Genomic DNA, 10,498 nt, shown 5'->3' with positions numbered 1-10,498 from the left:
TTAAGAGAGAATTTACATTAATGCATGTTTGACAAATAGTGCAGCCAAGGTAAAGTAAGTTCTAACCTGTTCAAATTGCTAACTGATGTGACAATCTGATAGGGTGGGATAACGGGAGCGCAAAGTTGAGGTCATATGCTAGAACGGATAGGGTAAAGAACTGAACGTTCTTTTCTCCTTGACCTGAATGCGTTATCTTTTCATTGAGCTGTACACTATAAACCACTCACTGCAAACATGTTGACCTGACATCACGCTGTTAGCAGCCGCGCGAATCTGCCACTGTCTGTGATATTTCTCTGTGCAAAGGTCATTGTCATTTGAGAACATATTTCATTGGAGTTTTTCCAATTGTCAAAGTTCAAGGTGGTGACACGTGGTTTTGAATGCTTTCGGCAGTTTCAGACCTGTCTAAACGGAAGCATATGCAGCTAAACTCTCCTAGGGTAAGTGGCGTTGGTCTCAATATGCCTGTGACCGCCTCCGTGGTCAAGTGTGGAGGGCCCGCCCGGAGAGCGAAAGGTCCGGGGCTCGATCCCCGACCGCGTCATACCAAAAAACGTTAAAAGATGGTACTTGTTGTTACCCTGTCTGGCGCTCGGCATTAAGGGACCAAAACGAGGACTGGTCGGCTCGGAGTCAGTATACTGTGTCTGAGTGGGGTATTCATGTTAAACTGCGGCATGGTATCTAAGTGAGCTAGCGCTATAAATCGGCATCAGTCCGGATTAGTACAAGCAGCCACACACATACACGCACGTGCATGCACAGTGCAATAATCTTGGACGCGACGTTAAACCCCATTTCACCTCATCTCACTTCATTCCTATAACTGGAGCTATGGCGTAAGGAGCTGTGGACCTGTCCTTACCAGGAAGACTGGGGGTGCATGAAAAAAACTGGGTGTTTGCAAGTAACAACGAAAGTGGTCCATTCAACCGCCACATATACAATGACCATGTTTGTTCGGACTGGAAGGTGGTATGCTATGAATATGTAAATGGGCTGCTGCTGTTTTTGCTTGTAAACACCTAGATTTCTCTCATCTGTTTGAGTTCGCAACAATATGCATATGGATCATACAATCCTTACCATGATGTTTTGCACTTACTGAATATTGATAAGCATAGCGGTCAGCTGTATTCCATGTTGTTGCGGAGGAATCCTCACACAGCTAGAGCCGTGAAGATCCGGGTTAGAATACACTGTAGGTCTTCAGCAACCCATGCTTGCCGTAAAAGGCGGCTATGCTTGTCGTAAGAGGTGACTAACTGGATCGGGTGGTTAGGCTCGCTGACTTGGTTGAAGCATGTCATCGATACAAATTGCGTGGATCGATGCTCATGATATTAATCATTGGATTGTCTGGTCCAGACTCGATTATTTACAGACCGCCGTCATATAGCTGGTATGTTGCTGTAGGGGGCGTAAAACAACAAACCAACCAAATCACAAAGCTTGAGTACATTTAATATTTTTTATAAAACCATGACAACTATAAATGATGTTTACATCTCCAGACGCCAGGCAGTTGAACATGTCTATAATTAAAGTAAAGGACAGAGCTGGGAAAAGTTTGTTACTGCGACAAGTTGGAGATGTGCGAATACCTCCGGCATATTCGGAGGAGGTGCTTCGAGAGGTTCCGAAATTGGCCCTGAGAGAAGATGACATTATTCTTCTAGGCTGGATGAGATCAGGTATTTTTGCATTTCCATGATTCATGATTATGATGGGGCGAGTTAGATTTAACGCCTGGTAGCTCGACTCAGGTTTATGATGACGTGTTTGTTTTATTTTGGCAATACTAGGTCCTGGGGCAGATAAGAAATGCTGTTCCACATAACAATTTGTGGCCACTACGCAACTATGATGGTTGGTCGGTTGGTAGGTTGGTTGGTTTGTTGTCTATACGTGCGTTTTAATCAATCCTGCATCAAACATTCCAATAATGCCGACAGACTGATTAAAATGCACGTATGACTATTTGCAATTTGTTCAAATTCTTTATGTAATTCCCAGCGTTCACAACATCGCCACCGTCATATAGCTGGAATATTGCTGAGTGCGGCGTTAAACAACAAACAAACAAGCATATAACATTGATCGATAGATGTCGGGTGAGTCCTTTTGGAAGGTAACACAACCTTGCTGGTGTGATGAATGAAAGACTTCAAAAGCAGCATAAAAAAGTCACTTCTCATCGCTATCATATGCAAGCTGTATTCCAACGTTGTGGCATGTGACGCTGTATCGTGAACTCCCATTTATGTAATCATAACGTTGTGGCATGTAACGCTGTATCGTGGACTCCCATTTATGTAATCATAACGTTGTGGCATGTGACGCTGTGTCGTGGACTCCCATTTATGTAATCATAACGTTGTGGCATGTAACGCTGTGTCGTGGACTCCCATTTATGTAATCATAACGTTGTGGCATGTAACGCTGTATCGTGGACTCCCATTTATGTAATCATAACGTTGTGGCATGTAACGCTGTATCGTGGACTCCCATTTATGTAATCATAACGTTGTGGCATGTAACGCTGTGTCGTGGACTCCCATTTATGTAATTATAATCATAACGTTGTGGCATGTAAGGCTGTATCGTGGACTCCCATTTATGTAACCGTAACGTTGTGAGCTGATGTTGTGATACGTCACTTTCACGTCGTCACAACGGTGATAGGAACGTTGTACTTTCGTGGAGGTAACGTTGTAATTTAGATTGTGATAATTTAATTTTGTATAATAAGTTGTGGGAATGTTGGACGTTAGAATGTTACATCACCATTAACATTCCGACTTTTCTTTTCATTAGGCACACACTGGACATATGAAATGATCTGCATGCTTATCAACAATAACACTGAAACCATACGAAAGAAAAAAGAAGAGGACATGATTGAATTTGTACCTCACAGCACACTGGATAACACACCTTCTCCGCGAGTTTTAAACACCCACTTACTCTTCCACCAAATGCCCGAAGACCTGAAAACTGAGAAAATTAAAGTAGTGTTTTTACTAAGAGATCCTCGAGATGCCATTGTATCATGGCACAGAATGCAGTCCCTGCTTCCACACTATGAGTACAAGGGTGTGTGGAAAGACTGGTTTCCCCTGTGTATTTATGGCGAATGTAAGTGAACACAATTATTTATTCATGTTCATGTCTTCTTCGCCTATCAAGCAAACAATGAAATAAAATTGACAAAACCATTTCAATGAACATAAGAAAATCGCAGGTGTCTATCAGTGAGCATATCCTGACCCACCGGTAACACCCGTCACAAATACATGCAAAGGCAAATCAATTGATCGCTTGAAAAGAAAACGGGAACAAATGGTACAAGGCAAAATAGGGCATGGCATTGGATATGTCCTCGACATGTCTATCACAAACATTCTTAAATACTTATACAGGTCTTGAATGTTGTACTCCTGATCAAACAACTTCTGTGCAAGAGTCGTATTACACTCTTTGAAATCCTGGTGGAAAGTGCAAGGTCGATTGTACCTCATAAGTTGTGAAAAGTCATCTCTCTTGTCATGCAGTCGTATGGAGACAATAATGTCACTCTGAATCTTCATGCAAAGATCTAAATATAAAACTGTCGCTGGACTCGATAACCTAGTTCAGGAGGGTAAATCTGTGAAAGGGAATTGGCAGTTTAGATGCTACTCTATCACGAACCCGTATCAACAGCATACCTTGAAAACCTTTTCCACATGACTCCTTTAAGGATCCCACGATCGCAAGAAACAGGTGCCAAATAAAATATAAACTTGTCTGAGCAAACACGTTTTTATCCTTCTTGTGATCAGAACACTATTGCAACTGGGAATGTGTTAATGAATTTTCTACCAGGGGAAAAGGACAGCTCACCTCTTTTCGCTAACACATGTTATCAATGATTTTCAGTGATCAATCCAACCAATTTGCCCCAATATCTTGTCTTTTACGCTAAAGTGATCTGTTTCGGTAGATATTCGAGAATGAGTACAAGTCAAACAACGTCGATATGAGAATCTACAAATATAAACCTACTGACATGTTTGAAAGATATGTATTAATTGCCACGTTTGAAATATATGTTATAACTGAAGTTGACCTCATTGTATGTTTGCAGTGGACTGGGGAAGTTGGTTTGACTTTGTGAGAGACTGGGAGCGTGAACTGCCCAAACACCCCAACCTGGATGTCTATTTCTGGTATTACGAAGACATGAAAAAAGTAAGATATCACAATTTTAAGCACTAATTCCGGAGGATCGGAAACTTAGTTTATGGATAATGTACTCGTAAAATACTATTACATCTTATGGTATTTCAGAATATAAATCTTAATATGGTTGATGTTCTCTCCAAACAAACAACACGTCCATTTCTTGAGTTGGAACAGTGTACATAGACTACAATATATCACAAAAGTGAGATTTCCTAACATTGAATGGTTTGGCTGTCTGAAGTGTTTGCTGTGGTTCCGTCCCGGGAGAGTCACATCTTATCAGGAGGAATGTAAGCATGGCGGCGCTCCCGGGACCAGTGAGGGATTTGACACCATATGATAAAGCCAACAAACAAACTATTGAGTCAGGATTTTATTGTATTTTGATAATATTCAGTTAAACTGTTTTTATCACTGGCATTTGTGGAATTTTCAGAATCCAGTGGACGAGTTGCGCAAGCTAGCTGAGTTTCTCTGCATCCGGGTAAATGAAGACCTTCTACGTGCGGTAGTCGACAAATGCCACCTGGACAGAATGCGGAAGGACAAACTTCCATATGAGTGGCTCATAGATGGCAAAAACAGTCACTATCACAAGGGTAGGTGTGTAGGAAAGGTACATCAAGGGTTAAGGGGGAGGAGGGGGGTTGGAAGAGCGGCTGATGTCTAAATGGTGGAATACGTTTCTTCATTCAGGTCGATTTTTGATTACTGCTTCTGTGAATGCCACTTGCACAATGAATCCGGGACAACTGCTGTATATGACTACATTAATGCTACCAATAGAATATTTGCATCATTACACATTCATACTATGAGGATATATTGACAATACAGACAATACATACGCATAATTTCCATAGATACAGAGCAACAGAACGCTTTACATTTGGTATCGCTGTGAATTAGCTCCAAGATAGCTGATATGGCGTTAAGGAATTAATTAAACGAGACTTACCTGTAAGTTGAGGTTTGATTGAAATTCTACCTGCCAGTCAGGAGTGACGAAGGGGTAACATGAGATTTCAACTGTGCAAGCGTCAAACAGACGTCAAAGGGAAGTTTTGACATATTGGCAATAGACATAAGGACCAAGGGAGGGGAACCTTGAGTGGGCACGTTACTCTTTCATCACTCCAGGCTGGCTGGAAGAATTCCAATCAAAGTTCAATTTACAGGATCCTTTAATTTACTAATTCTTCCATCCAGTCATGGATTCTGGGGTTCCAAGAGACTTCAAAGCTGCCAGTCTGTTGAAACTTTAAACAACACGACTCTTACCCAATAAAGGGGACTAAGAACAGAAACAGACAGGTTCTTTGAAGTATTTTGCAACCTTTCGCTCTGAACTCCACCAAGCATTGACGAGGATTTATCCAGCGGTAAAACGCAACTTGTGGTTGAAGCTGCTCTGGTGCAGTGGGCAGTGTATGTAGTGGCATCAATCCCTCCATTGTTAAGAAATGAAAGAGTCTGGCCCCACTGGACTGTAACCAATGACAACAATATTACTTACTTCACCGTAAGTCTTTTCAGCGTGAAAGCTTCCTGAGAAAATTAAAACAGGTCTAACATTCCAAAGTTCTGATTATCTGGGTGTAACTGGTCTGTATAAGAACACATCTTTCAGAAATCTAACAATCACAGGGTGTTCACCAATGTCCTTAAACAGAAAATCTTGCCTGCCTCTGACTACCATCTGTCCCAATATGATTTGTATTGCTCTCTGGTACTTGGTTTCCACGAGCTCCACAGAACTTCGATAACGTCTGTTGAGATGCCACTGTTCTCCCTAACACGCCTGACGCCATGACAGCTGCAAGGTGCAGATTCTTGATCTGAGGGTGTGCTTTTCGATTCCAATAGAAATAGCTTGCTCCTGGCATCAGTTATTTCCATTGACCTGTCAACAAGAATGAGTTAGTGAGTTGTGTTTAACGCCGCTGTTAACAGTATTCCAGTTATATCAAGGCGTGTCAGCTTAATGTGGGAGGAAAGCCTGAATTGATGACGGTCTCAGACGTTTACCACTTCGGTTAAACCCACGAGCACGGGTATGGTGCTGACAAACCTAGAAACATAATCGGGGCAAACCGGGTTTCGAACCCACAATCATAAGTTTCTGGCGTGCCCAAGGGACGCAACTCTGCACAGCGAATCGCGGTGCCATAGACGACCGGGCCACCCGTGCCGCCTCCTGTCAACGGGAAGTGAAGGCAGATGGGTGGACCACGTCTGAGTTGGCCAGATAAGGGCTACAATTATTCCTGTTGCGTTCTCATGTTCAGATATCCTGACAAATGTGATCTTACTCACTGATCTTGTGGACTGTGATTATTTCCCTTTGCCTCTCCCGGGCTGTTTTTCCTCTGGAATCTGGGAGGAAGGTTTCCTGAAAAAACCTGCTGTCTATGGTAGGTCTACCTCTGCCTTTGTGACTATTCCCATAGTATTGCCTGGCTTTGCCTGGCACCATACGATCGCCTGTAATAGGCTGTGGACAATCTCTTGCCGATTCTGGTGATGGTCCTAAAATGCCGAAGATGTAAACAAATCTCACAATTCGGCCTTAATTTGACCTGTTCGTCGTTTCCAGGTGTTGCGCTAAAAAGTTTGTTTATACAGTTCAGACCAAAATAGGATGTCCAAAACAGGGGATACTGCCGTCGCTCTTTTAACCAACCCAGTGCCAATTGTTTAAGGCCTCTTTCAATATTCTGTGAGTATCCAGAGAGGTTATCCCACACAATCGTGTTTAATTCCGGAACGTTAAGCCCATCACAGTTCTCGGGTTTGCGGTGAGATTTTATACGCTCTTTATTGGGTTTGTCGCCATCGGGAGAAGTTTTCAAACAGTTTTCAAAGTTTTTATGATGTCTGCTTACTCGGGGTCAATAGGCTCAGACTATCCCAAAGTGAGTCCGAGCATTTGTCTAAACTAAGAGAATTCATCCTCCCCATATGGAATACAAGAATCCTGCGAGGTTGGACACATTTTCTCAGCACATCTTTCTTGGGCACTGTAATAATGTCTCTTGGAATCGTCTCCACATCTGCATAACTCATAATCCGGAAAGTAATCATTCTTTCTACAGGGGTTAACTTGTTGATTGTCAATTTTCTGTTCCACTAATTTGAAAGATGTCCCCAACCAAAGTCCCCGCATTAGCTAAGTGTCCTGCGAGCTTGAGGACCGTATTACGAATGCCGTCCCCAATACAGGCTGCCGACACAGTCAACCACGATATACAGCCAATATGACAACTCCACTGTCTGCCAAACGGTTAAACTGCTACAAATACGATCAACTCGGGAACTAAAATAAATTGAGTAATTGTCAACCAAATAACCTCACTAAAAAACAAAATGGGAGAAAGAAATGCATCCCAAGTGAGATAATTTAGAGTTGTCCCATCTACGCCACGAGGTTGCACTGGTCTGCGCATGCGCAGTTGCAATCTCATGGAACCATTGAATCACTAACTCACTTTATTCTGACTGATTCAATCAGATGTGGTTTTGACATATTTATTTCTGTATATGTTGTATTTACACATTCTCGCTTTTTCTTTTGTATTAATAGGTTCAGTCGGTGGTTGGAAGGAAGTGTTCACGGTCAAACAGTATGAAGAATTTGAGAATGTATATAGACAGAAGATGGCTGGGTCGATATTTGAGGACAGATACAAAGGCTCAGTCGACGTGCTTTGAGTCACCAAACGTAGTGTTGAGTGTTCATAACATTATTAGCAATCTGTGAGACAACGGAAAGTGTATTTTACAAAATGCCATTGTATGTTCAGCATCATTCAGATGAGACAGACCCTTATCTTTGACCGGAACGTGGGAAGCGGATGGTAATATATTTTCTTGATAAAATGAAAATAAACTTTAAAAAAAATATTTTTGTATTCTCAAACCTGATTTGTGTCCTTAGTTTACAGATTCTCGCTTTATGGCTGGAATTTTGCCAATGCGTAGTTCAATTCTTACTCACTCCTCCTAGAAAGGCACCCACTCCTTCTCCTAGAAAGTCCAAAATGCCTTGCCCTAGAGGTGGGGTGAGGATTGGGGTGTTACGATGTCAAACCTGGCTGATTGTATGTTATCGTACCCTAACAGCGTGGGTCGTTACTCATGACGTCATTCAATGGTTAGCATGGCGCATACTCGGATTATTTTCTGGATGCCACTCTATTTCTTGAATATTACTGACAGTTAGTTAAAAGATGAATTCACATGATGGAAAATAGAAGGAAAGACTTTGCTTTCGGATAAAATTAAATGAATTTGTCAAATGATAGTAGGTATTCTTTTAACATCTTGCACTTTATCAGGTCTTCGCATTCACGGTAAACTCCACGGGGATTCTGGGGGTAAATAAGGTCTCTCAGTAGTATCTTCTGTTATGAGAGTCGACTTCTGACTCGTGAAGATTCAAGGGTAAAATAGGTCTTCAGCAACCCATGCTTGCCGTAAAAGGGGACCAAGGGGATCGGGTGGTCAGACTCGCTGACTTGGTTGATGCATGTCATCGTTCCCGACTGCGTGGATCGATGCTCATGATAATGATCACTGGATTGTCTGGTACAGACTCGTTTATTTACAGAGCGCAGTCATATAGCTGGAATAGTGCTGAGTGCGGCGTTAAACAACAAACCACTGACCGGAATATTGCTGATTGCGACCAAAATCTGCATTCACTCCAAAACCGTTTTCCATATAGGAATAGAACTTCAAGGATTGGATAGTCACTGTTGGGATAGTTCTCCCCGTCACCGTGCAATTCGATCCCAGATGCCATTAACTGCTTACACCGACGCGGAATGTTTCCGCTCATGACAATGGGTGATTGCATTGCCAAATTACTGTGACTCAGCCGTGTGAATGAATACAGTGCGTAAGGCAGAGGGAGTATGTCATGAACTGTAATTACCTTTGATGTTGAAATGTCACAAACACCATAGTGTTCAGGTAAGAATGGGTTCAAGCTTGTGGTAAAAGACGACTTAATGAATCCGGTGCACGAACGTCGGTGACGAAGTTAATTACATGTCATCGATACCCGTGAAGATCCGGGGTAGAATAAGTCTTCAGCAATCCATGCTTGCCGTAAAAAGGCGACTAACGGAATCGGGTGGTCAGGCTCGCTGACTTGGTTGATGCATGTCATCGATCCCAATTGTGTGGATCGATGCTCATGGTGTCAATCACTGGATTGTCTTGTCCAGACTAGTCTATTTAAAGACCGCCGTCATATAGCTGGAATATTGCTGAGTGCGGCGTTAAACAACAAAAAAAAAAACAAGGATACGATGACATGCATCAACCAATTCAGGAAGCTTGACCGCTCTATCCTGTTAGTCGCTTGTTACGACAAGCATAGTCGCCTTTTACGGTAAGCCTGGGTTGCTGAAGACATATTCTACCCCGGATCTTCAGGGGTCTCATCAGTGAAGTAGCACCCTGGCAGGTTGTGTGTAGTTGTGACTGCTATTACACTACTTAGGTCACTTCAACATTATTCGTCTTGTTTCATCGAAGTAGTGAGTGAATGAGTATGGTTTTACGCCGCTTTTTAGCAATAATCCAGCAATATCACGGCGTAGGACACCAGAAATGGGCTTCACACATTGTACACATGTCGGGAATCGAACCCTGGTCTTCGGCGTGACGAGCGAACGCTTTAACCACTAGGCTACCCGACCGCCCTTCATCGAAGTAAGATATGTATAGAACTATATATCACATAAAGAATAAAAGGTCTTTATGTTCACTGTGACAAAATTATGTCATTTAAATAGCATGAATCTTCCCACAAAGTGAGCAGTTTCTATATATTTATGATGCGGCCGTATGTTTACATTTTCAAATGTTGTATTCGTATGCAAATCGACCTCATTATAAAGACACTTACTTTGACGATACAATTACAAAATTAATCATATCGTACAGTAAAATAAAGAAGTTATCTGTAAATTGTGTCTACTTTGTTATAAGGACACGTATAAACATGACGTTGCTAATTGATAAAAATCCTTGTTGGTCATAAACAAGATTTTCTGTTAAAAAATGTTCGTGACGTTCGTTCAATTTCCCATAAATTTAGAAAAAAAATATAGGTATATCATAAATGGTTCAAGGATTATGATATGATAAACTTTAAGTGGGGATTGTAAATTATAATTTTATCGATCACGTGAATTTTGTGCTGTCCCATGCTTTTATCATTGAGTCAGAAGTTCGTTCAATTTCCCATAAATAA

At 41.8% G+C, this 10,498-nt stretch overlaps 1 protein-coding gene across 1 annotated transcript; it reads left to right on the top strand.

The window, feature by feature from the left end:
- Positions 1–239: 239 nt before the first annotated feature.
- Positions 240–8,083, top strand: LOC139467075 (sulfotransferase 1C4-like). The gene is made up of 6 exons (XM_071248794.1): positions 240–309; positions 1,521–1,700; positions 2,824–3,144; positions 4,136–4,239; positions 4,670–4,832; positions 7,817–8,083. The coding sequence occupies exons 2-6, from the start codon at positions 1,538–1,540 to the stop codon at positions 7,942–7,944; spliced, it is 879 nt and encodes a 292-aa protein (XP_071104895.1). The 5' UTR covers positions 240–309; positions 1,521–1,537; the 3' UTR covers positions 7,945–8,083.
- Positions 8,084–10,498: the final 2,415 nt, after the last annotated feature.

Source organism: Haliotis cracherodii, unplaced genomic scaffold (genome assembly GCF_022045235.1).
Source record: "Haliotis cracherodii isolate W230 unplaced genomic scaffold, xgHalCrac1.p SCAF_19, whole genome shotgun sequence".
NCBI classification, from domain to species: Eukaryota; Metazoa; Mollusca; class Gastropoda; order Lepetellida; family Haliotidae; genus Haliotis; species Haliotis cracherodii.
The sequence above is the reverse complement of the archived record's forward strand: the minus strand, read 5'-3'. Positions and strand labels throughout refer to the sequence as shown.

Bases quoted from the DNA above. Each gene is read 5' to 3' on its own strand.
- LOC139467075 (XM_071248794.1), top strand. From the start codon at position 1,538: ATGTCTATAATTAAAGTAAAGGACAGAGCTGGGAAAAGTTTGTTACTG. The intron at 1,701-2,823 runs GTATTTTTGCAT...TCTTTTCATTAG, and splicing joins TCTAGGCTGGATGAGATCAG to GCACACACTGGACATATGAA. The intron at 4,240-4,669 runs GTAAGATATCAC...TGGAATTTTCAG, and splicing joins ATTACGAAGACATGAAAAAA to AATCCAGTGGACGAGTTGCG.